Source organism: Pagrus major, chromosome 8 (assembly GCF_040436345.1).
Source record: "Pagrus major chromosome 8, Pma_NU_1.0".
Classification (NCBI taxonomy): domain Eukaryota; kingdom Metazoa; phylum Chordata; class Actinopteri; order Spariformes; family Sparidae; genus Pagrus; species Pagrus major.
Window position 1 is genome coordinate 23,363,631 of NC_133222.1, and position 27,757 is coordinate 23,391,387.

At 42.7% G+C, this 27,757-nt stretch overlaps 1 protein-coding gene across 1 annotated transcript; it reads left to right on the plus strand.

Moving 5' to 3' along the window:
* Positions 1 to 18,283: 18,283 nt before the first annotated feature.
* Positions 18,284 to 27,514, plus strand: has3 (hyaluronan synthase 3). The gene is made up of 4 exons (XM_073472719.1): positions 18,284 to 18,377; positions 18,495 to 19,045; positions 22,069 to 22,170; positions 26,585 to 27,514. The coding sequence occupies exons 1-4, from the start codon at positions 18,284 to 18,286 to the stop codon at positions 27,512 to 27,514; spliced, it is 1,677 nt and encodes a 558-aa protein (XP_073328820.1).
* Positions 27,515 to 27,757: the final 243 nt, after the last annotated feature.

Genomic DNA, 27,757 nt, shown 5'->3' on the forward strand with positions numbered 1-27,757 from the left:
GGGGCCATTGTTCCCTGCCAGAAAACAGTGAAATCCCCCTCCATTTGGGGGTTGAGCTTCTGCCCCAAGTTAAGGAGTTTAGGTATCTCAGGGTTTTGTTCACCAGTGATTGGAATGTGAAACGTGAGGTGGAAAGGCGGTTTGGGGCGATGTCAGCAGTACTTTGGGCATTGTACCAGACAGTCGTGGTGAAGAGGGAGCTGAGTCAGAAGCTAAAGCTTTCAATTTACCAGTCCATCTATGTTACAACCCTCACCTATGGTCATTAGCTGTGGGTAGTGACCGAATGAAACGAGATTACGGATAAAAGCGGCCAAAATGAGTTTCCTCTGTAGGGTGGCTGGGCTTAGCCATAGAGATAGGGTGAGGAGCTCAGATATCCACAGGGACCCCGGAGGAGAGCCGCTGCTCCTTTGCTTTGAAAGGAGCCAGTTGAGGTGGTTTGGGCATCTGATCAGGATGCCTCCTGGGCACCTCACTTTGGAGGTTTTCCAGGCATGTCCAACTGGGAGGAGACCCCGGGGCAGACCCAGAACTCACTGGAGAGATAACATATCTCTTCTGGCCTGGGAACACCTCAGGATTCCCCAGGAGGAGCCCTGCTGAGCCTGCTGCCACTGCGACCTGACCCCGGATAAGCGGATGACGATGGATGGATGGATGGATGAAAGAACAATAGTGTGGATATTATGAAAGGAGCAGAGATGTCTATGTACCGTGTTGCAGAGGTGTTTACTGAAGTTAGCATGCTACCCAGCTAGCTCCGGCCCATCCTGTCCTGTAGGACCACTTCGTACCTCAAGAGGTGATAGTCTGATAGCCCCTATAGTTCCAGGCTCTGAAGCCAGTTTTCGTTTTCACTGCGGCCCATCAAAAGTTCCCCATACGCTAACATTGTGAAAGAAGTGGCTGTAAAATGGTGGATACACTTTTTGTGAGCATCACATACCCTGTGGAAAGACTTGTTTCACTATCATAATTTGAGCCATTCAGTCCAATAACATTTGGAAAGTCTAGAAGAGCAATTTTGGGTTAATTCTAGCCACCGCTGGGTCCAACAGAACGGTTGTTTTGATCCAGTAACCCGCCGGTAGGATAGACATAACACCACTGGGTCAAAATACCCCATTGGTACTGGGCAAGTTAACCTAGTATTGCATAAGTGCTATATTAAGGAATATGGATGGGACAATGATAAGCTGGGCATTCATAGTGAGTGCCTTGAAGAGGACTCAAGTGTCCTGCTCCCAGGACTAAAGAAATAAGACAGGGTAAAAGTAAGGACATCTCCATCTCTGCTGCTTTTACTCTGATCAGTCTTTTGGTAACACTTAATAATAACCATCATTAATAAATAGTAAATGTATAGTTATTTCACTGTTAATAAACAATTCAATGCTTAATAAACCATTTATTAAGCAATTGTAAAGTATTATAAACATCATTTGCAAGCTTACAATAAACAATTGCTTGATAAATGGTTTAAAGCATTTTATGGTTTATTAACAGTGAAATAACTTAACTAAAGTTTAATTAACTATGAATAAACTATTTATTCAGTTATTATAAAGTAAATATTTTATTGCAACTCTTTTGAGTCCCGCAGCTTTATGAAGTACAATATTAAATCAATTAACTTGTCTTGAGGATACTATCTATTTTAAAATATTACCTTGATTAGTTGATAACTGAGTATTTTGTTCAGTTAACTCTGGTAGTCTGTTTCACAGCCTGTAATTTTACTTCCTCTGAGAGAGAGGGTGCTGTGACTGTGACTGCTGAAGACTTCTATTAGAGTAATTACTATATCTCACCATGTGTCACAGTCAGGGAGCCAGAAAGCAGAATGTGTAAATGTGTAGAAAGAGTAGAGTGTGAAAGGGCTCTAAATGTAGGTTAGTGGAGCCACTTGAGCCTTATTTCCTGTGAGAGTCTGCTTCAGGAAAAGTGCATTCTATTACCTGACTAATGAAATGTGTTTGAGTGGCTTTGACGGCTGTGTATCGAGGCATACTGCAGTTCATTTCAGGCTGCAGGGAACCTGCAGCATGTCAGCAGCTCAGCCTTAGAGCAGGCGAGGAGAGGGGGAGAGGGATGAATAAGCCCATAAAGGATGCTTTCAGGAGAGGTGGAGAAGAGAGGGGGTTCCGGTCAAACAGTCCCCAGGCTTTTTGGAGGCTGCTGGCTGCATTGCAGAGAGATAGGGAGCTAGCTAGGGTGTCCATGGAGGGGAGGGACAAGAGGCAAGGAGAGGGGGTTTGAAGCAGACAGAGAGAGGAGCTGTTGAGGAGAAGCTTAGCAGTGTCGGTCTGCCAGCCAGCCAGGCAGGACAGTGTGACAGAGCAGTAGAGAGGGAGAACGGAGGCTTTGGTGCAGAGACAAGGTGATATTGCTGCACAGGACAGAGGAAGAGGGGTGATGAAACCTTGGGATGCTTCATTGCAGGACGAAAAGAAGCAATTAGACTCGAGGACAACACCAAAATCAAACTTTGGCCCTCAATCTTCACCTTGACTATCACTTTCACCCCATGCTCATGGTGGAAATCAGGAGTCGGATGGAGAGCACCAGAGGCAGAGACCAGGCTAGCTGCTGCGCCCAACCTGCAATCTGCAGACGTAAGACTGCACCAGCAGCAGCTGCTGGCTGAGCACCTCTGATCACATCTCAGCTGGGGGGCTTCATGCCCTGGGACAGTCCTGGGAGATAGAGGGAGGAGGTGGAGGAGGAGGAGCAGACAGCAGGGAGGCTGGCTCAGAGAGGTGGTGGAGGGTGGTGGTTTAAACTGACTGCTTTATTTTTGGATGTGGGATCTCCTGAATTAAGCGAGCAAGCTGGAATAAAGATGTAGTGTGAGCTGGTGGAAGGAGGGGGACAGAACAAGGAGAGTGCTGTGCTGAGGAGAGGAGAGGGCTGGACGTCCCAGCTCGACGGTCGGAGATCTGGGGGGAGACGTAGACGGAGGGTCCACTGTATCAGGAAGGTAAGGGTTTTAATATGTTTAACACAATGAAACTGTGTTCTGATGGTGTTAATTGACCCCACTAAAATAAGAGAAATCCTTCTACAAACACTAGTTCTGCATATAAACTTGGGTTTAGGATTAAGATCTGATATAATAACTGAGGATAAAGTCTCTATTTGAGTGATGCTTCAGGTTTGTCAGGTACATGTAAATGTTTATAGAAAGAAAATGAATCAAAATATTCACAAGTGAGAACAAACATGTTCAACAGGGACGGAAGCTGAATGTAAAGTTTGTTAAGTGGAATAAGCAACATTAAAGCATAGTAAGAACATGCGGGACAAAGAGATGATTGTGTTCAGACTTGTGTGGTGAATGTGCTGCAATATGAGGTAGAGAAAATATTTTTTTGCCTGAGTGAGTGTGTCTGTGTGTGTGTGTGAGTAAACTAATACCTTGAACAGGACTGAAGAAGTTTACAATTACTGTTTGTTTCTGCTTTAATTTCTGGGTAATTCTGTGTGAATCGGTGTGTGTCTCTGTGTGTACATTAAGACTGTGTTTGTGTGATTGTGGCTTGTACTACATGTGCTGCTTTCCCTCTCTGTGGACGCAGACAGTTACAGTTAGGAAACAGTTGATAGGAGCGCCTATGAGCGACCGTTGGAAGGCTTCTGGCGTCTCCAAAGAAAACATGGGCCTGTTTGATTTTCCATGGCATCACTGCCATGCTGGACCTGCCCGCTGTGGTGGCCTTTTATACAAAGTCTGCCTGGCAGGCGACTTGTATACAGTGAGACCTCAGATGAAGTAGATTTGCTATCCTCAAGACATTGTGGATGTGATCCAGTCAAAAATTTAGATAGAATTGATAACATTAAGTTGATGAAAATAAGCTTCTAGAAATAAGATTAAAGCAAGAATATGTTATTTCTGAAGGAAGAAATAAAAATGTTCTGCTTACGATGAAAAGTTGAATTCATAAGCAATAAAAAGCACCCTTGCTCATTTCAACGCACTCAGAGGTTTTGCTGCTACAGCCTTACATTGTCTGGTATGACCAGTAGCTTATGGTGGCAAAAGTTCACAAACTTTAGATAGCTGTGTGACTTTATTCAGTCAGGCCTAACTTTATGACTTTGTTCTACTTGTGCTACTATTACACTATGTTTTTAGTGCATTTAAAAATGAGTACACACCAAACCCACCATGTTTATTGTTACTTACTTGCACTCATTCTCAGTCAGGTGACCTGATGATGATGTCTTTGAAGATGCAGTCAGGACATACCTAGTCGCCAGAATAAATGTTGGAAATTTACGTTTCTGCAAACCACGGATATGTTATAACTTTAAATTTCTTTCAGTTCAATTTTCAATTTTATGTTTTGACAACACTGTGCTTGTGGTGTGGTTAGGTTTAGACACAAAAACCACTTGGTGAGGAAAAGATCATGTTTTGGCTTAAAATATCTTGGTCACCACAAACACAGCTAGAAATTGTGTAGCAGTCTATTTAAAAATATCCAGTAATTTTCAACTCAAAGCTCAAGCCAATCAACATCACGTCAACACCAAACAGCAGAAATAGAAAGAAAACAACTTGCGATTAAACACAGTAGAGCCTTTAGCAGTTTAAGAGACAAGTATTTCTTCAGGAGTTGGTGGAGACCAAAACAGAGTTAAAAGGGGCGTGAATATTTTTGACTTGTCGTCAGGTGGACAAACCAGAGCCAAGATCATGCTAATCTTGCTCTGTATTATCTAGATGTGTAAACAGTAGAGATGTAACGATATACGAACTAGCCGGCGGCGCGTACGGACGCAGCGGCCCCTCTCTGTCCCGAAATGGTGTGTTTTACGTGTTTTTCGTGTTTGTCTTCCTCGGTGTGCTCGAGGAATTTTACGTTTTCGTCGCGTTTGTCCGTCCTAAGGCGCACATACAGCCGCAGGACTCTTTTTGACATCGGAAATACTTTTTCCTGGAAGATAAACCCGACCCACGCTGAGGAGCTTCACAACCTCGGCCTTCTCCAGCGGCCCGCATCGTCGCCGACCCCCACTACTGCAGCTCACCCGCAGAGGAAGCGCCGCAGGCGGTGCGAGAGGAGGCAGAAGCGAGGAAAGCGCGGAGGTATCCGGGCCAGGCTAGCGGCTAACCCGAACAAGCCGGCTTTTCCATCAATCGTACTAGCCAATGTACGCTCCTTGGACAATAAACTGGATTACATACAGCTCATGAGATCGACCCAGCGGACTGTGAGAGAGTGCTGTGTTTTTGTTTTCACGGAAACATGGCTGAACAACAACACACCGGACTCCGCCATCCAGCTCGACCGGCTAACGTGCCACCGAGCAGACAGAGCCCTCATTGAAGGAGGTAAGACCCGCGGTGGCGGGGTCTGTGTGTACATCAGGGATGCTTGGTGTCAGGATGCTGTGGTGGTTTGCAGACACTGTTCACCCCTTGTGGAGTTTATGATCATCAAGTGCCGGCCTTTCTATCTACCAAGGGAGTTTTCTGCCATCCTGCTGGTCGCAGTCTACATCCCTCCCAGCTGTAACAACAATGATAGAGACAAGGCACTGAGTGAACTGTACAGCTCCATCAGTGAACAGCAGACTGCCCATCCAGAGGGACTTCTCATCGTGGCTGGAGATTTCAATCATGCAAATCTCAAAACAGTGTTTCCTAATGTGTACCAACACATTGACTTTGCAACAAGGGGAAACAACACACTGGACCAGGTTTACACAACATTGAGAGGAGCATACAAGGCCTCACCCCTCCCCCATCTCGGCGCTTCGGACCACATCACTGTTATGCTAATGCCAGCATACAGGCCTAAGGTCAAAGTCACCAGACCGGTTCAGAAGCAGGTACGGGTGTGGCCAGAGGGTGCCTCCTCAGCACTCCAGGACTGCTTTGACACCACAGACTGGGACATGTTCAAGCAGGCAGCCACCTACAACCACCACATCAACATACAGGAGTACTCAGACACTGTTACTGCCTACATCAGCAAATGCATTGATGATGTCACGGACACCAAGACCATCACAGTACGGGCCAATCAGAAACCATGGCTGACGGGGGAAGTCCATCGGTTACTGAAAGCCCGGAACGCTGCTTTCAGAGCAGGTGATGAGGCTGGTCTGAGATCAGCAAGAGCCAACCTGTCCCGTGGCATCAGACTTGCAAAGAGGCAGTACAGCAACAGGATAACCCACCACTTCACCGACAGCAGAGACACAAGGAGCCTGTGGCAGGGGTTACAGACCATCACAGACTACAAACCTCGACCACAGACCTGTGACAACAACATCACTCTGCTGAACGATCTGAACCACTTCTTTGGACGGTTTGAAGCCGACAACACCACACCTGCACAGAAGACAACACCCCCTCCAGATGACCAGGTGCTGTCCCTGACTCCAGCCAGCGTGAGGAGATCCCTCTCCAGGATCAACGCTCGCAAAGCTGCAGGACCGGACAACATTCCTGGTCGTGTGCTGAAGGACTGTGCAGAGGAGCTCACAGATGTCCTCACAGACATCTTCAACACCTCCCTGAGCCAAGCTGTTGTCCCCACCTGCTTCAAGAACACCACCATCATCCCGGTCCCAAAGAAGACCTCCCCATCGTGCTTCAACGACTACCGCCCCGTGGCACTGACCCCCATCATCATGAAGTGCTTCGAGCGGTTAGTCATGCAGCACATCAAATCCATCCTACCTCCCTCCCTGGACCCGTACCAGTTTGCATATCGGGCCAACCGGTCCACTGATGATGCAATCTCCACCGCCCTCCACTCAGCTCTCACCCACCTGGATTCTAAGGACTCATATGTGAGGATGTTGTTCTTGGATTTCAGTTCAGCTTTTAACACAATCATCCCCCAGCAGCTGATACAGAAACTGGACTGTTTAGGACTAAACACCTCACTCCGTAACTGGTTGCTGGACTTCCTGACAGGAAGACCACAGGCAGTCCGGGTCGGCAGCAGCGCATCCAGCACCATCGTGCTGAACACAGGGGCTCCCCAAGGATGCGTGCTCAGCCCCTTACTGTTCACCCTGCTGACCCATGACTGCACACCAACACACAACACCAACCTCTTCGTCAAGTTTGCGGATGACACGACTGTGGTGGGGCTCATCAACAACAACAATGAGTCAAACTACAGGGATGAGGTGAGCCAACTGGCCAAGTGGTGCAGAGACAACAATCTCTCTCTGAACGTGGAGAAGACAAAGGAGATTGTTGTCGACTTCCGGAGAGCCTCCACCCAGCACCCTCCACTGACTATCAATGGAGCTGCTGTGGAGAGAGTGAGCAGCACCAGGTTCCTGGGTGTGCACCTCTCTGAGGACCTCTCCTGGAGCAGGAACACCGCATCACTGGCCAGGAAAGCTCAGCAGCGCCTCTACTTCCTCCGCAGACTGAGAAGAGCCAGAGCACCAGTCCACATCATGACAACCTTCTACCGTGGAACCACCGAGAGCATCCTGACCAGCTGCATCACTGTGTGGTACGGCAGCTGCACTGCATCCTGCAAGAAGACCCTGCAGCGCATAGTAAGAGCAGCTGAGAGGATCATCGGTGCCTCCCTCCCCTCCCTCCAGGACACTTACAGCACACGTCTGGCCCGCAAAGCACTCAGCACTGCGGGCGACCCCACCCACCCCAACCACCAACTCTTCAGTCTCCTGCCTTCCGGGAGGAGGATGAGGAGCCTCCGAGCGAGAACCAGCAGACTGAGAGACAGTTTCATTCATCAGGCCATCAGGATGCTGAACTCCCTCCCAGCGCTGCCCCCCCTTCCTTCTCCTTCTCCGCCCGCTGCCCCCACTAACTATGGACATTGTTGACCCCCCCCCCCCCCCCCCCCCCCCCCCCCCCATGGCACCAGCCACTTTTACAACTCAAAAACACTTTAAAATCTATTTGCACTGTGTAAGAATGTTTACAATTTCATTGTCATAGACCAGTTTACACCATTTTATACTGTCATATTTATATCAAACTGCCATATTTATATCTATATTTATATCCAATCCCAATACTGACATACCTATTCCACACTATTTATATCTCCGGACTTTATATTCCCGAATGTCTCTTAGCTGTACATATTTTATTTTTATTTTTATTTTTAGATCTATATTTCTATTTTATTTTATATTCTTATATTTCTTATTTCTGTCTGGACAGAGGGAAACACAATTTCAATTCTCTGTATGTCTTGTACATATTGCAGTTTTGACAATAAAGTCGACTTTGAACTTTGAACTTTGAACTTTGAATACCGACTTCAGTGATATTGCGTTAAAAAAAATGCTGTGATACCATTGTGGAGCTGTGAGGATATCTACCAAAATATCACACAGTTATTTTGCGCATAAAGTTCATGGATTTAACAAGGGGAATCAGTATAAATGTGTTCTTTTATCTTTCCTTGTCATTGTATTCTTCTGTTTGAACAGCAGAGGGCACAATCATACTGCTAACTTGAGTTCTCATAAGATTGCTAACCAATTTTTATCAATTGGTTAGCCAACCAATGCTATCTTGGTTGCATTCTCCATGCTTGACTCAAACTATTAGCTCTCACAGTAGCTCTGGTAATGTATGTTTTCTGTCCTGTCAGGGTCACTCATCCTCTGGAGCTGCTCTTCGTTACAAAAGTGTCTCTAGGCTCATTAGGTGGAGCAAGCAGGCCAGCTGTCCACAAGGCTGGCTGCAACTGGGCTGCCCTGCTGCTGCCTCGCCACCCAACCTGTCTGCTTCACTTAACGAGCCCAGAGACACTGCAGCTGCAGCCTAGTGTGTTTACCGGCAGAGAAACTACAACCCACAGTCCGCTGCACCAGCTCCACTGCTGGCTGTTCGTTTTTATCAAACGACCGCCAGAAAAACACCAGACGAGCACTGAACATACAGTTAGGAAATAATAACGTGTCAGTTACACTAACAGACATTTTCATGGCATGGTCATCTGCTGGACAACAAAAGGTAGGGAGATCAGAGTGACCTGCGGCCAAGTGCATGTTCTTGGCTGGCCTTTTGTGCCACACTTCCTGGGTGCCCTGGAAGTCCCGCTGTACAACCAGAGGGATAAAAGGGTTGCTACTGGCTACTGGCTGCTGTGTGGTTTTGCAATTGTACATAGTCCAATCATACTGTGTGAAAGTTTCAGATGCAGAGAGTGGGGAGAGTTTCGCTGCAGCAGAGGCGAGACAGTGTCTGTGTGAAGGGAAAAACCGGCAGCGCGGATCTGCGGTGTGTCGGTCTGATGGTGTTCACAGTCTGACAGCTAAACAGATCCTTCACTCATCAAATAAAAGAGAAATGACCCACAAAGCAACGTTACAGGACCAAACAACAGTAATGAGGTAACTCATAGTGTCTTTGGCAACTTATATGAGAGAAAAAATAATGCAGTTATAAGTGGAAAAGCCTCAGTCATCCTGTCTGTCCTACTGCCTCTTCGTCACATTTCTGCCCAAAAAACAGCGTCTGTCCACGGCAGCAGAGCTAAGCGGCTCCCGCAGTTAAATGGCGGTGATTATGTGACCCGATTCAGAGCAAAAAGCTTCAACTCATGACTTTGTCGCTTCCACTACTGTGTTGTTGTAGTTACTGCCTCTGGCAACTTCACCGCGACGGTCAGCCCTCCTGACCGAGACTTCAGTGAACTTTCCCCTCGTGAGTGAGAGCCAGACAGGGTCTGCTGTTTACTGATGGTGATTATGTAATTAAGTAATTTAGAGCGAAAAACTTTGTCACTTTCCAGGATGTTTGGTGGGTCAGGATCTCAATCACAACACTTTATAACAGCATCCATATGCAGTGGCGGCTCCTGACAAATTTCTCAGGGGGGGCAACTGTTCTGATGATGACTAAGGTGACCCGTTCAATGGGAAAATTAATAGGCAGCAAGACAATTGCCACATCTTGTTATTTGCTGGTCAACTTACATAGCAATACCAAATGTAACGGCTACAGGGAAAAGTTACATTCAGGAGTGTTCAACAAATAAAATTATCTTGGCTCTACAAATGAAGATCAACAGAGAGATAAACTGTGAATCCGTTTACCTTCAAATATCTTTGAACATGGACGGATACGCTTGCTTTACCATTAATTACAAAGGGGACTACATATAAGTCATAAACATTAGTATTTATTTACATTTCTTTAAAGTAGTTTTTTTAATTACAAATAGTTTATATATAAATCCAAATAAAGCAGTAGTGAATTCAAATTGCTCAACATTGCACAAACAATACTCTGTATTTGCAGAAACAAACAGTAAATACAGTAAATGTACAGATTGCCATATCAGTAACAACATTTTAAAAATTTGTGCAGCTTAATTATCTTTAAGTGCAAATGAAAGTGCACACATTCAACAGTGAACTATAAATACAAATATAATCTCTGGCTAATTGTATAGATTTGCAAAAATGAACATGAACAAAAATAAACAGATGAACATATTGCCTGAAAGCAGCATTTGAATGAAAAAAATAACTATTAAAAACCAACATCAACAGTTAATAGATTTTGTGTGTGTGTGTGCGTGTGTGTGTGTGTGTGCGTGTGTGTGTGTGTGTGTGTGTGTGTGTGTGACAGATAGAGAGACAGACTAAGAATGAGAGTGTAACTACACTACATTACTTGTACTGAAATTTTGCTCGTCTCTCTTTTGAAGCAGCAAAGTGATCAATAACCCTCTCATTGAAATCAGGCAGGTTCCTGACTAGCTCCCTCTCCATGGAGAGCATGGCCAGTGCATTCAGATGTTCCTGGCCTATTGCATTGCGCAGGAACATCTTGATTCTCTTCAGTGTTGAGAAACACCGCTCAGCTTCAGCTGTTGTCATGGGAGTGGTAATGAGAATGTTCAACAGAGCCACAGTCTCAGAAAATGTCTCCTGGAGGTTGTATCTCTGCAGAACCTGGTACAGTGCCAGAGCACCACAGCAGTCCTTGAATTCTGGATTCTCATAGATGAGAGACAGTTCTGTCCTGAGCTTTGCCTTGTTCAGCATGGGATATGCCCTCACAGTGGCATTCAGAACCTCGACAGGAAATGTATGGCAGTGCTGCTCAAACATCTCTGCCTGTAGCAGTGTGGCACTCACAAGGTGGTCGCTGAAGGAGAACCTTTGTTTGGCGTGAGCCAGGATTGTGTTGCAGATCTCCCAGCTTCTGCTTCTCCTCTTCTCCCAAGACCCTCCTTGGTCTTGTGGTTCCTGTCGCTACTTCCTGCTGCTGTTGACAGGAGTCTCTGAGGGCAAGCAGACCAACAGTGTTAGTACATGAAAATATGAGTGCCTGGTCGCATTTAGAAAAGTGAAGAAAATGCTCATTTCAAAACACTAATATTTATCTAGCTATTAGTAATAATAGTATCTAGCTTTACTTTATGCATATACAGTCACCAGCCACTTAATTAGATACACCTGTGCAATCAAATTCAATCCAATACAATAGCTGCTATAACATTTTCAGCTTTGACATTGTCAGAAAAGTGATAATTCTACTTTATCCTGACTATTGATATTGCAGTGGATGGTGGTGGTGTACTGAATTTCATTATCTTGAAAAGTGTTTCTTATATTTTGTATGTTAATGGAGTGGACAAAATATTAGGAACACCAGTCAATATAATGCACTCTAATACTCCACAATCACCCACTATGACCTCAGTAATAAACAAAGTAGAATTATCACCTTATTGACATCAACAAAAACTGAAAGTGTATAATTACATTAATGTAGATTTTATAGCAGAGCTGTTGTTTTGGATTGTATTAAGTTACACATGTGTACCTAATAAAGTGGCCAGTGAGTGTATTTCTTTATGACAAGGTTCAGTATTGAGAAGGATTGAACAATATTATTTTATCTTACCTTATTGCCTGCACACTGCTTGTGAAGCTCTGGAGGGCACAGTTGATGAAGACTGCATCAATGTCCTTCTTCTGCAGCCGCTGGTACAGCATGTCAATGTGAGGCATGATCTGATGAAACATCTGCAGAAAAAACTGGAAGTCCTCATCCTGCAGCATCCTCAGGAAGCCAGATGCCTCCCTCACTGTGGTGCTGTCAAATGAATACGATGTCCTGATGGATTCAAAACACTGCATGAGGTCATCAAGGTTCTCGTGCACAGTGTTGACGATCCTGCTGTTGAAGTTCCATCTTGTGGATGAAGCTCTTGGCAGCCTCCTTTCAACAATCTGGTCAAGTATGCTGGTGCGTTTTGGTGACCGGGTAAAAAAAGTGGCAATACCGCACAGGTCTGAAAAGAAAACTCTCCCTGCTGGGACATGAGAAGTGGCCTGCTGCATGATCAGATTCAGCTGGTAATGCACATAATGGGCATTTTTGAAATGCGCACGCACCTTCTGCTGCATACCAGCCCGCTCTCCCGTCATCACAATGGCTCCATCATATGCTTGCGCAATGAGTTTCTCTCTGTCACCTTCGGAAAAACGACTGTTCAGTCTGTCCAGACGCACGCTAGCAATCGACTCAGATGTTGCATCCATAACAGGCAGAAACTCAAAGAAACGCTCCTGCAGCGCATGGTTTGAGTCGATGTATCTCAACACAAGCACCAGCTGTGTCTGTGTTGACACGTCGGTGGTCTCATCCGCTTGGATGGCAACAAATTTAGCAGACTTTACCTCCTCCGTGATGTGTCCCCTCATGACCGCTAGCATGCTTTCCAGGAGCTCATTCTGCAGTCTTTGACGTGCCCTTGAAAACTGTGGCAGTTTTCCTCAAACGCCTCATCCAGCAATGCCACCAAGTCAACCAAGCCTGGGTTGTTGGAGCCCTCACTTTCATCTTTGCCTCGCAAAGCTAACTCAAACACTCCACAAAACTTGACACATTCGATGAGGCAGGCTAGGATGTGTCGGTTCTTGCTCACCTCATTGTTGTGCTCTCATCCAGCTGCGTTGCGATGTTCACCCGCCCAAAAGCAGAAAACTTCAGACAACTGTCCATGTGGGTCTTAGAGGACTCATGTTTCTTCACCTTTTCAGAAAGATGATGCATGTCGGTGACTCCTGTAGTTGTGTGAGCCGTGCTGCCATCAGGGTGAAACAGTGTGCAGGTGTAGCAGAATAACAGCGCCTGCATGCTGTATGAATTGACACACTGGAGCACCTTTAATCCGGCGCTGCTTGGTTTAGTGTGAACAAACAAAGGTGGCATAAAGGCGAGCCCTCGTTATGGGGATAATGCGGAGTCTCTGTCTGAAAAGAGTTAGTCTGACAAGGCTAGAACCCCATCAACTGCTAGCCGTGGCCTTATTCATTAAACCCAATATAAAAGGTTAGGACAAAATATGCAATATGCTGATAATTGTTCTGCTCCTGTACTCCTAACCAGTAGTAGGCCTATAGGGTGGTGCTATAGAGGATGAAAAGAAGTGTGAAAAATGGAAAGGAATTATTCTCTGAGTATGAATATGAGAGCTAACTTCATGGCTAGTAACTGTTGACGTTTTTGCTCTGGATAAAGCACAGACTGAGAGATAATTGCATAGCCATAATAAGGACATATGATGCATATTGATATTAATGTCAGGTTTTAAAGGTAGTTAACTCTTTATCACATTTTAAGTGTTTAACTAAGCTATTCCCCTCAAAATATGAATGTGAACCAGAGACTGGGCCCATTTCATTAGTACAGTAGATAGTGTGAAATCACTTGGCATCAAACATCACTAAACTACAATGTTTGTTTTGAATGGTCATTATGTAATAGAGACTCCTTACACATTTCTCTTCAGCTGTGAGTACTTTATTTGATTTTCCCTGCTTCCTTCAATATGTCATATGAGGTGTGTAAAAGAGGATTTTAAGAGGCACTAAGAGAGCCCTCTAGTGGCAAATGTCTCTTACTCCACATCATTAGGTCAACACGTGATGTTCACATCAACACATTATTATATCTCTTAATATTAAACACGGATATGAAAAATTTAATTTTTATCTTATGATTTTGTTTAAAAAATCAGCTGTGTTTGCAGCCCTACACAGCTGACTTTGACTCATCGTACTGATATCATGACTCACATTAGCTGTAGATTTAGGCTGTTGCGAGCTGACAGGTTATTGGATTGGAATTCATCACATTTTCAAGTTTTTTCTTCCAGTCCAAATAAACATGCAGAGCTGTTGTCACCTCAGTCTGTTCACCTGGACACACTAGTGAACTTCTTTGGTGCTCACAACCCAATTTTCATCTCTATTCCTTTTCTTCTCAATCCCTTCTGCGTATCTCCAGTACTGCACTCCCACTGAGTACACTTCCATAGAGAGACAATAAACTTTTTGAAATTAAAAGTTTGGACATCTGTTATCAGACAGGTGCACAGAATACTGTAAGTGGTAATAAGTGAACATTTTTACATCAAAACTTTACCCAAACTGCTACCCTCTGAGGACAACCAATTATTAGAGAACAGTACATTTCCTTAATTGTGTAAAAGTGGAACCCAAAAAATTCAAGAATCCAATCATGTCTTGAATTTTGTGCAAATTTTTACAAAATGCCACAGCATATAGTATATTTTCAATAAAAATAGGTTGAATGGACTACAAAAAGCTAATACATAATATATACACTGTATGATCAAATTGTCATACAGTGTGAATAATATATTTATGATGAAAAAAATTGTAACTGTGTAATTAAAGTAATTAAATTGTAATTAAAGGCATTGCTTGTAGTGACAAGCCCACAGAGACTTACCAGTAACCTGGAGTTCCCCTTAACTCTGTGGGGCTTTTTGTTGTCTTTCAGCGCAGTTATGGCTTTAAAGTTTGCAGCTGTTTTAGTTCACTCTCTCTACTCTCATCAACCTCATTTCCAGCTAATAAACCCTCTTTACCAAACCTGCTCGGCACCAGACAGCAGACAGACAGTTAGCAACTAGCTGGTTAACACAGTTCACCATATTTCAGCTAAAGAACTAGATCTTTTTCTCCATGCCCACTGAATGTGTAAATAATTGTTTCATAATGCAATCGCCATGATAACTCTGCTGCCCCCATGTGGCCAAATATAAATGAATGCAGGTTTAAATATAAACAACAATAATGGCTCTGAAAGAGGATAGGTGCTATAGCATCAGTTATATGAGAACTGTCGAGTATATTTCATTGAAACAAGAGCAAAGAACAGCACTGAAGGCTTTTCTTCATGAAAAAGATCAGTAAGAGCTCTCCTACTGTTGATCTGCTTGGTTGAAGCTAGCCCATGATAGATGATTATAGACAGGTGGTTCATCCAACCATCTGCCAAGTATGTTTTGAAAGTGCCTGCCCTTTTTAACAGTTTTCAGTTTGGTCAATCAGCAATAAACAGTTACTTGTGTCCCTAAGATTACTTCGGTCTCCTGAACTTTGACCTCCACTTTGCCACGTGATCCTTTATGGAACATGTTGTTTATTGTAAATTAGTGGTGACGTATAACGAAGTATTGCATGCATGTTACCATCCAGTACTACTCCATGTCCTCTTTCTCTTGCTCCACGCAACACTTTATTTGCTTGCATATTTCCCCTACCCCTCCCTTTATTAAACGTTAGAGTAACAGTAGAGGCATACTGTGCAGGATGTGTCAGTTGCTGTTTATTCAAACACTATTACAAGCTGGCACCGACCCCCCCTTCATAGTGAAGATGATAAGGTGACTGTGTACTTTTTCTTTTTACCTTTCATCTGTGACAATTTTGATGTTGTGTCAGTTCATGGGGTTCAGTTTCTTTGGATTTCTGTTCAAGTTTAAACTTGAACCCTTCCACTCCCTCCAACTGTGACAAAGAAAATACGTCCTTTCTGCGTCATTGCACTATTTAGGGGAGAGTATTCAGAAAGCTTTTTAATGATGATAATAATAATCTTGGATTTTGCTAACCTTCAATGGACAGTGAAAGATGGTCAGTACATTTCATACAACTAATAGAGGATTGTTTCATTGTAAATTTAATTGTGGGAAATGCTAATCACTGGTAATGTTTGAGCAGTATCTGTTCCATAAGATGCCAAGCTGTCATCGAGTTGCAGTCAGGATAGCCAGTAACCAGTGACCCCCCAACAACCTTTACTAATCCCAGCCTGCCAACAACCCCCTCTGGTGACTGTGGCCCTCCAATCAAGCAGTCCATGTTATTGTCCCTTGTTATCTAGCCTGTGGCCCCGGGCCGTTTAGACCCCACTTACTTGGCCTGCATGTATAATCCAACATGGATCAGATATTGAGTTGAAGCTGTGGCCTTCAGTGGAAAAAATAAATGTCCCAAAAGGACATACAGACACTACTCTATATGACATCGTGGCAGTCTTTCAACAAAAGAAATAGTCCCTACCACTGACAGAGAGCTGTCTTGATTATCCAGGTAAAATGGACATTTTTTTCTGAGGAGAGCTTTTAAATGTTTTAAATACACTATTTTTTCATGTTTTGAGCAACACAAATTAAATTCCATTCACTACCATTCACATTCTAATGTACTGAGACCGAAGCAGAGATCTCAAAGACAGACATCTTAAAACCTGGGCATATAAAACCAGATCAATTAATTTAATTAAAATTTTGTTGTAAACCTATCCGGTAACCATTAAGTCCACACATTTCTTGGTAAGAAGGTGGTAATTATACCAAATAACATATTTGAAATTTCTTTGAAATTACACCCAAAATACAACAATGATTACCTAAAAATGTATTGAAAATTATATGATTTAATTTTAATATTCTGCTATTTTCCAATGAGCGGTTAATAAATAGCTGGTAATTTCTTTAAAATATTTCCTGGAAACTTCCAACTGGTTTCTGCTTAACTTCTGCTGATCATGCCATTTTAACTTCCAACTAGTTTCTGTCTAACTTCCTCTCAGAGGACTAAATTGAGACTAAATTGAAGTGAGTTGTTGCAGCAGAATATTATTATTATATCATATAGGGAAATTTTCAATCAATTTAGATTTCTTTCCAAACCTCTTGAAAAATATGATGTACTGTATTTTACATCATGTGTGTTGTTTTTCATCATCATTCAACTGGAGCTCCTATCCAGAATATCCAGAATATCCAGAATTATCCAGAATAAGTGCAACAACAGTATGAACTGCAAGAATTGTAAGCAGGATAATCAGACAAGAGTCAGTACTAGGATAAGAAATACAAAATAGAAAGGGAGAGATTAGAGATTTTAGAGGAATTAGACAGTCGGTAGAAACTTCTAAAGATCCTCTTGTGTTTTTTGTTTTTTTCTGAGTGTTTTTTATGTGTTCCAAAACCTCTATTTACAAAATTCCCCTTTCTGTCAGTAGTATCCCATAGCCTGCTTCCATGTAGAGTGTAGAGCTGTGTAGAAAGAGGGATTCAGTGCTGGGATGTAAATCTGTACATCCACTCAGAGAGGCAGACAAATCTGTCCGTACCAGTGTGTCCCACAGAGCTAAATGTAATAACATAAATATCACTCTGTCTCTGCTGCGTGGGCCTAGCCAGGGGGGGTGAGTGGGGGCAGGAGGTAATTTCATGAATGAAAGGAAAGAATTGTTCCTCCGTTTTGACTGGTCCTGAGCACTGGCCAAACCCGCTGGCCTTTAATTAGAGTTATTAACCTAGAGAGAGGGAAGGGAGTGCCAGAGGGGCTGATAGGAGGGGGGGGAGAGAAAGGTAGGAGGAAGATGAAAGAGAGCAGAACAGATGGCAGGTGGTGTTCAGTTGTAGGTTCTCTCATTTAAGGTTATTGAATACTCATCAAACCTGAGCCAGGTATCATTCTGTGCAGTGCAGTATAGTACATGTACTACTAAAGAATAAGTTTAATAAAAAATGAAAAAATACTCATTATCCACTTGCTGTGTGTGTATGTGTGTATTATAGCAAGTGGTATTTTAGAGTCGATGTACTCCGGTGGTAACTCAACTCACATCGACAGTAAATGTAAATAACTTTTGGAGAGAACCATCTGGCAGGACTTTGAGCTCAACCTATATACATATATATATATATATGTGTATATATATATATATATATATATATATATATATATATATATATATATATATATATATACTTTTTTTAATTCAGTGTTTCTTTTATGAATTAAAATTAGTTAATTATATGTTTGATTGTGTTGTCATGTGTATTTTCAGACACATTTACATTTTTGAAAAAATAAATACTCTCAGAGACCCCCTGTGGAAGACCCAGGTTCAAATGAAGCCAGTTCAGTCACTCCCACTTACAGTTGTATTTTTCTCCACCTCCAGATGCCCTCTCGCTGCAGGAATGCGTTGAACATTGTGGTCACCACCCTTTTTGCTGTGGTTGTCCTCTTCACCATCCTGCTGGCCTATGTCACAGGTTAATTTTGTGAATTTCAATGATATACACATAAAATGAAAAAAGTGTATGATGAGAGTGATAGGCAATGAAAGTGCCTTTGTTTACTTGTTTCCACTGTGTTTCACTGTTATAAAGGCTACCAGTTCATCCACACCGAGCAGCACCACCTCTCTTTTGGCCTCTATGGTGCCTTCCTCTCCCTCCACCTCTTCCTCCAGAGCCTCTTTGCTTTCCTGGAGCATCGACGGATGAGAAGCCCCGCCCAGCCTCAGCACCTCCGTCGTTCAGTGGCCCTGTGTATCGCAGCGTACCAAGAGGACCCAGACTACCTGAGGAAGTGCCTGCGCAGCATCCGCCGAATCTCCTTCCCTGGCCTGAGGGTGGTGCTGGTGGTGGATGGGAACCGGCCCGAGGACCGCTACATGATGGACGTTTTTCAGGAGGTGATGGGCGGGGCTGACCAGGCTGGCAGTATGGTTTGGAAAGGAAACTATCACAGCGATGGGTGTGAAGGAGGGGGTGTCGGAGGTGGAGGGAGGAGCACAGTGCACATGGAGGAGGCAGCACGAGTGGCTCGGCTGGTCAGGAGCTGCCGCTACTCCTGTATCATGCAGGAGTGGGGAGGGAAAAGAGAGGTGATGTACACCGCCTTTAAAGCACTGGGGGACAGTGTGGATTATGTGCAGGTAAGATCCATAGACACAAATAAAGCTATGGATATACTTCTGCATCAAAGGAGAACAGAAATGATCAGGACCATGGGAAGAACATTTTAAGATTTAGTTGTGTAATGTCTCCTGTGGCTCTGTATGAGCTTTGAAAAGTCTGACAAAATAACCCAGATGATGTCACCAGGATTAATTTTTCTTGTGCTTGAGATTTAATGAGACATATTTTTAACAGGGGGCGCTGTTACAAACTAGAGGTGTTGGAGTCTGACAGACATGGGTGCATCCCAGGTACAGAGGACCTAATGAAAAGATGATATTGCTTGCATTATGGGGAATTTCAAAAAAGTCCCAAAAAGTCAACATATCTTGGATTTCCAGCTTCAGTTTTGAAAATTGTCTCAAAGAATCTATCTCACTTGAGTCCTTTTACTTGATCTAACTACAATACAAAAATGCTAGAGGAGCCTCTTAATTTCAGATTTCTCTCTCTGATTCTTGCACTAAGGGTAAATACTGAGAGTAAAGTTACATCATGAAGTAAAAGTAAAAGGTCAAATTAAAAGTACTGAGAGTCAACAGCCATGCTCGCTGCTCTGTGTAAGGCTGCTTTAAGGTCAATGCAAACATGAGCATGCTAACATGAAATGACAATGTTGCCATGCGGATGTATGGTATACTGTAATGTTCACTATGTATAGCATTATAGTTTATCTTGTAAGCATACTAATGTCTGCTATTGAGCACTAAACACAAAGCACAGCTGCTGACGGAATGTCATTTGTTGGCAAGTATTTGGTGGTAGGGCCCTGAAACACCAGGTCACTGGTCAGCCATCAAGCTGGCACAAATCGGCCCTTCTTGGCAGCTTTTCGGATGACTGAGTCTGTTGATCCAATCCAAAGCCCATCAGTGAGAGAAATCACTCTGATTGGCTGTTCAGCTAAGCGAAGCGCATGAACTGCACAAGGCGAGAAACAGAAAAAGAAAGGGAAAGCCTCTTGAGCCTGTCACTGTAGTGTCTGTGATTTTACCCATTTAGTGCGGTGACTCCGTATTTTGCATCTCAGCCACTTCACCAGTGCCATTTGCAACTTTTTAAAATCCTATTCTTGATTAATAGTCGCTATATTAGCCAGAGTGGAGTGAAAATGGTGTCATGAGGTAAACATGTATGTAACGCTGTGATCCTATCCTCTCACTGAAGTTACGTAGTGCAGAAACAAGTGATGGGGGTGGCATGGCAGTTACAGAGACAACATTCACCCTATTACAAGACACTGTACCATCAAAATTATTATGAGGCTGTTATTTTAAGGTAAAAAAAGTTACATAATGTTGCTTTAAATGACAAATACAGACTACTGCCACCTGCTGGTATGGAAAGTTATATCTTTTTCGGTCTTTGTCACCTTGTGAGTTTAGTGTTTAAAGTTTCTGTTCAAGCAAGTCAAATTGCTTGTTGATGGATCCTAATATCTTTCAGATTTTTCCACACATAGGTAGAAATACTTTCACTGTTGAATGTCCATGGCATGCAGGTGTATCTCTGTTGCGCAGCTTTGCCACTGGCTGTTTGGAGCCTGACATAACTGTACCATCTACTTATGATAGCATTCTTTGATAATCAATATTTACAGAGGGAGGTGGAATTTGAAAATGTATTGCACTATATGCAGAGGTCTGAGAAATCTGTTTACTCTACTCAGTGATGGCCTTTGAGGAAAAGTGAAGGGATTCATTCAACAGTTTCACTTAAATTAGTATATATTTCCTATGGGGAAATGTTTGGGGATGACCAATGCTACATTATCTGGGAACCATGAATTGAATTAATTTTTTTTGTCAAGCCATCAATAATGTTGAGATATTTCATAGGAGAAGGGAAAACTTTGACTTTTCAATTAGCATCACCAGCAGGTCAGAGGGTCACCATGTCTGTAAAAAATTAATGGCAATTCTCCAGACGTTGTCAAGTAAATTTAAGTCGGGACCAATGGTGGATCGACAGACAGACATTGTCAGAACCTTGTCACTAGCATTGCTAGAAATGAACAATGAGTGAAGCATTCATAGAAGAAAGGCATTTGTTTAAATCTGGTTTCTAAGATGTAAGGTTAAAATTCTGACAATAAACTCAGACATTTTCCAATTGAAGTTGGAACCCAAATATACATTAAAATTTTTCTAATGTCTCCAATCCTCTTCTATTAAGGTGACAAACACTGAATGACAGAGGGAACCTTTTCTCAAAATTCAAACCTGAGATCCATGTTGAAGAATCAACTTACCGACCAAATTATGTTTTGATGAGTTTAGACCACTTTGGTCAATTTGTGTATATGTAGTATTGTCCTAATAACTGCTTGTCATCTTGCCATGTCACTGGTGTGTAACTTTGGTTTAGTTAGACTGACTTTGAAATATTTTCATCCCTGAAAGAAGAAGAAATGTATGTTAACAGAGGATTTTGACTAAAAACCCAATTAAACACCCTGTGAACATAGGGCTGGCTGAGGGTGTGTACCAGTAGCCAAAAATAATCACATTTCACAAAGCCATCAGTGACAATCCATTTATATTCATCTGCACACTCCAACCAGATATTATTTAAATCAGCTGTTTTGCTGATTTGATAGCTGCCCCACTGATGCTGATGCATACTGATGTCAACTATCAAATCAGCTGTATTGCCAATTTTTCAACTTCTGTGTCTCACCTTAAATCCACTGACCATACAACAGTTTCCAACATTAATTGAAAATCTGTCAGAGAATTTACTTATTCACATTCCAAACTGATGGACCTGTGTTTAATCAACTCACTCTTCATAGCCAGCTGTTGCACATGATTATGTGCAGTTACAATGAACCAGCTGGGATCTCTGTCCGCAGCCTCTCATTTCTCTCATGGATTTCAGCATTAATACTACTCAGTGCTCTGCAGCACCTGCAGCCTTAATTTGTCCAATGCTTGTATATTTTTGAAACTGTGTTTGACCCTGAGCATTACTGTACCCTGTGTGCTTGTTGTACTTTTAGGTGTGTGACTCAGACACAGTTCTAGACCCAGCATGTACAATAGAAATGCTGAAGATTCTTGAGGAAGATCCAATGGTGGGAGCAGTTGGTGGAGACGTGCAGGTATATACCAAAGAAATGACAAGTATAATGATGGCCAAAGACACAAATGTTTGGTTTGAAAGTCAACTCACTAACTTGGGTGCCACCAAGGGAGGTGATTGAAAGCTCACTACCACATATTGTAAATAGGGTTAGGCACTGAACTCAGTACTTTTAAGGGTAACGACCAAATTACCAAGTACCGATTTGTGTTATCTGTGCCAAATTTCGGTACCCAAGAACACATCTTTGGAGTTATGTTTTTTGTTTGTTTGTTTGTTTTTTTAAATATATTTTTATTAGAATTTTGTATAAGACAAGTTACAGAAAACAAACACAGAAAAAAAGACAGAGTAGAAACAACAAGCAAAATAGAACACACACAAAAAAAATAGGGCGTATTTGAAAACAATAATTAAGTACACTGCTGCATCACTGACACTAGAATCTTAACACAAGTACTAAACAGAGATGATAAAGGTGGATGGCACTCTATGAACTCTCTTACTAGTCAAGATCAGTGTTATATTTATCAAGGTGAGCCAGAAATGGCTGCCATATATCCGAAAATGTATTAAGATTGTCCATCATGCCATATTGAACCTTCTCCATATGCAATATACCAATGAGCTCACTTAACCAGATCTTAAACTGAGGCACAGTATCTGACTTCCAGAGTTTTAAAATAATTTTCTTTGCAATTATCATTCCATACATAATTGTGCTTTGCACCGAAACTCTATGTTTAAGTAGAGAAGGAGAAACCCCAAATAATGCAATCATTGGGTCAGGTTCAAACACACAGCTGTACATGTCAGAAAACCACTTAAATAAAATGTTACACCAAAAATTATACAGTTTCGGACATGTCCAAAAGAGGTGAGTCAGAGAGCCCTCTGCAGATTTACATTGGTCACATAGAGAGGAAATCGTGGGAAAGATTATGTGCAGTTTGGTTTTTGAGTAATGAAGCCTGTGCATCACCTTAAATTGGATTAACTGGTGCCTGGTGTTAATAGAGCAAGATCGGGCCCTACCAAGGCCCTCCTTCCAAACATCATCTCCAATCTGAATTCCCAGCTCCTCCTCCCAGGAGTTTTTCAAAGAGTGTGTAGCATAAACTGTTTGTTCAAAGAATATATTTACAAAGCCAGACACCATTTTTTTAGATTCAGGTGGACCCAACAAAAGCTTATAAATCATTTTATCTTCCGGAAGGGACTCAAAGTTAGGCACACATTGACGGACATAATTCTTAATCTGCAAATATCAGAAAAAATGTGTTGTAGGAAGAGAAAACTTGCTTTTTAACTGAGCAAATCTGGCAAACTGTTTATTAATATACAGATCTTTCAGAGTGACTAAACCCTTTAGCCTCCAACTGTTAAAAGACCCGTCCGAGAGGGATGGAGAGAATGCATGATTGCGATATACTGGGGCATGGATAGAAGTGTCTGGTAGTCTGCAGTCCTTCCTAATTTGCTGCCATATTTTTAAGCAATTGAAAATTATCATATTATCCATCTTAACAGTTGCAGGAGATCTGGGTGTTGAGAATAGAAGTGCTGGAACAGAACTGTTTTTGATATCACTCATTTCAATGGCAACCCAGGGGGGAGTCTTGGCAGATACCTCCATATTATATCCTTCCTGCCAATAGACAAGGGCTCTAGCATTTGCTGCCCAGTACTAATGCAGGAAATATGGTAGTCCTAACCCACCCATTTCCCCTTTATGTAAATGAGTTTTTGAAATTCTGTGAGCTTTAAAGCCCCAAATAAAAGGCAGAACTTTCGAATCCAAAGATTTGAAAAAAGGTTGTGCCAAAAAAATAGGTAAATTTTGAAAAAGATACAAGAACCTCGGTAGGAAAACCATTTTGATGGCATTTATTCGACCCACCATAGAAAGAGGAAGAGTCCTCCATTTTTCAATGTCCCTCTTCAGTTTCTCCACTTTCTCAAGAAAGTTCAGCTTAAAAATCAGTTTAGGGTCTTTTGGCAAAACTACACCAAGATACTTCAGCCTGTCTGTAATTTTAACGGGAGATTGTACAAAAATTCAGTGTTGAGATCAGTGCCCAGCGACATGAATTCACTCTTCTGCCAGTTAATTGTGTATCCCGAAACTTCACCAAATGTTCTAATAAGATCCAACAAAGCAGGAACTGATTTCTCTGGTTGTGATATGAAAAGAACAACATCGTCCGCATATAGGGAAATATGGTGATCCACATTACCCAGCCGGATGGGTTCAATAGAAGGGTGATTCCTGATACTAATGGCAAGAGGCTCAATAGCAATGGCAAAGAGCAATGGGCTGAGGGGGCAGCCCTGGCATGTATCGCAATATAATCGGAACGGCACTGATCTTTCTTGATTTTTGAGAATGGAGGAAGATGGGTGAGCATATAACATTGTAATCCACGATACAAATTGACTACCAAATCCAAACTCCTCCAAAGCCTTTACCATATATGCCCATTCCACTTGATTGAATGCCTTTTCCGCATCTAGGCAGAGGGCAGCCACCCTCGAGCCCTTACTATGATACATTATATTCATCAATCTTCTGACATTAAAAAAGAAAATCTATTAGGGACAAAGCCAGTTTGATCAGTGTGAATGATGGATGATATATATTTATTTAACCTATTTGCTAATAACTTGGTAAAAATTTTCATATCTGAGTTCAATAGTGCGATAGGACGAAAAGATGAAGGCTGAGTTTCATCCCTACCTTCTTTTAATAATAATGAAATATTGGCTTCATATAATGTGGGTGGAAATTTCTGGGTTCCAAATCAATGATTGAACATCCTCAAAAGAAGGGGAGCAATCTTCAGAGAAATTTTTTTATACATTTCAATTCCTAAAACTTGCTCCATCGAGTCTGCTGGTTGAGCCAACGTAGATACTGGGTTGGTGATCGCGCTGTAAATTTAGTCTTGTAGCCGAAGCTGAGCATACATTTCAATTCCTAAAACCATCTGGGCCAGCGGCCTTGCCATTGGGAAATTGGGAAATTTTATAGCATCCAGAATCTCTTGCGTGGTGATGTCAGAATTCAAAGCTTCTCGAGCAGCCTCACTTAGTTTAGGGAGTCTTAGACGCCCCAGCCAATCAGAAACGTTCCCTTTTGCTTTTGACATGTATAACTCTGTATAATATTCCCTAAAGCGAGGAGTAGTCCTAGTAGTTCAATTTCAATTTCTGACAGTCGCTTCCGCCTTTCCTTTTTCAGAGTTATGTTTTAGAGAGAAAGAGGAGAGCCAGACATCAGCCCTGTCACAATGAGTCAGTGCAACACTCGCTGCAATATTTGTAATGCAAAATACAGAGCTGAGCAGGGTAACCCTAACCCTAACCTGAGGAAACACCTGGTCCAACATCAAATATATCTAAACGCCTTAGAGTGTATCATGTTTGATAGGGTTAGGGAGAGAGGAGAGTTGAACCCTCCTGAAGAGGTATCATCATCTTCATCAACATATTTGTAATTAACTGGCTAGTTGGAGAAGTTGTTGGAGATAAATGTACTTTTCACAGTCTTGATTGATGTTACCTTAGCAGTTTTGCCAGCGTTAGCCAAAACTCAGCTTCTGGCTGCTTTCGAAATTCCATACCAAAAGGCTGTTTAGTACGCTAATATAATATGAGAGATTAGATTAAAGAGTAAATTCCCTAAAGAATACACTGTTAGGTACGGGTACCGAATGCCAAGTACCAGTATAAGTATTGGTTCAAATGTGAACGGTGCCCAACCCTAGTTGTAAAGCCCTGTTCAGACCAAAGATTTGCGACATGATGAGTTGAAACTTGCAAGTACTTGCACTTCCGGTTTGGAACATTCTGAAAACCTGCCAGTTCACACCAAAGCTAGGCCAGATTGTGTATCATCTTTATTGCAACAATTCTCTGTACCTCCGTTTTAACTGCCAGTTTTTTAGGCTTTTTGTAGATGGATCGATCAATCAATCAATCAATCAATCAATCAATCAATCAAGCATTGACAACAAAAGTCATCTCATGGGGGAGAGAAGCTGTGGGAGAGATGGGAGGCGGGGGGATACAGCAGCCACCGCAGCTTTACAAATTGAGATATGAATATCAATAATACTAAAAGTATTAGTATAATAGGATAGAATTTGGATAGAATTTGTAGCGCCCTAAAATATGTCACATTGTGACATTAACAGACTCGTTTGTAGGAGAGAAAGAACAGTGGAGTGTGGCTGTGAATCCGAGCGGAGAAGAGGAAAGTTGTCAATTAGCCAGTAGGTGCTGATTGCATTGATTACATGCATTACTTTATCAAACCTTAAACCTTAATGTATTTTAAACCAAATGTTTAAAGTACATTAACCCTTAAGAATGTCCTTTTCTTTCTTTCTGAGTTTTTTGTACTAATTTCTCCACATTTTCCTGTCCTCCAGATCCTTAACAAGTATGACTCGTGGATCTCCTTCCTCAGTAGCGTGCGCTACTGGATGGCCTTCAACATTGAGCGGGCATGCCAGTCCTACTTTGGATGTGTCCAGTGTATCAGCGGCCCTCTGGGGATGTACAGGAGCTCTTTGCTCCAGCGCTTCCTAGAGCCCTGGTACCACCAGACCTTCCTAGGCTCCAAGTGCAGCTTTGGTGATGACCGCCACCTCACCAATCGGGTGCTCAGCTTCGGCTACAAGACTAAATTTACAGCGCGATCACAGTGCCAGACTGAGACACCAACCCAATATCTACGTTGGCTCAACCAGCAGACTCGATGGAGCAAGTCTTACTTCCGTGAGTGGCTCTACAATGCCCTGTGGTTCCACAAGCACAGCCTCTGGATGACCTATGAGTCAGTGGTCACTGGCTTCTTTCCCTTCTTCTTGGTTGCCACAGTCATCCATCTCTTCTATCGTGGAAGGTTGTGGAACATCTTGCTGTTCTTATTGACAGTCCAGCTGGTTGGGATGGTGAAGGCCACCTATGCCTGTTTCCTGCGTGGCAGCCTGGTCATGATCTTCATGTCACTCTACTCTCTGCTCTATATGTCCAGCTTGCTCCCTGCCAAAATGTTTGCCTTGCTCACCATCAACAAGGCTGGATGGGGCACTTCAGGCCGCAGGACGATTGTGGTCAACTTCATCGGTGCTGTGCCTGTCACAGTGTGGGCTTTGGTGCTGCTTGGAGGTGTGGCATATACAATCTACTGTGAAACACAGGAGCCATTCAGTGAGACAGAGAAAGCCTTGTTGATAGCAGGGACGATACTCTACGCCTGCTACTGGCTCATTCTGCTGGTGCTGTACCTGGCAATCGTAGCCAAGCGGTGTAACAAGAGGGAAGAGCAGTATCACCTGCCTTATGCAGAGGCATAAACCTGTTACCAGAGAGAGACTGGTGGGACATTTGTGCCAAGTTTCACTGCAGTATGATTCTAGCAAGGTCTCTGTTGACTGCTCGAGTGATGAGCTGTAAACCAGGAACACATTCAAATTGTCATCACTGGTGCTAAAAATATGTGAATCTGAAATCTGAGCAGCAGGAATCTAATCCAGTTGGGGGAGACTCTGAGATGACTGGATCCATGCAGCTCTGCCATTTATATCATGCTCAATGGT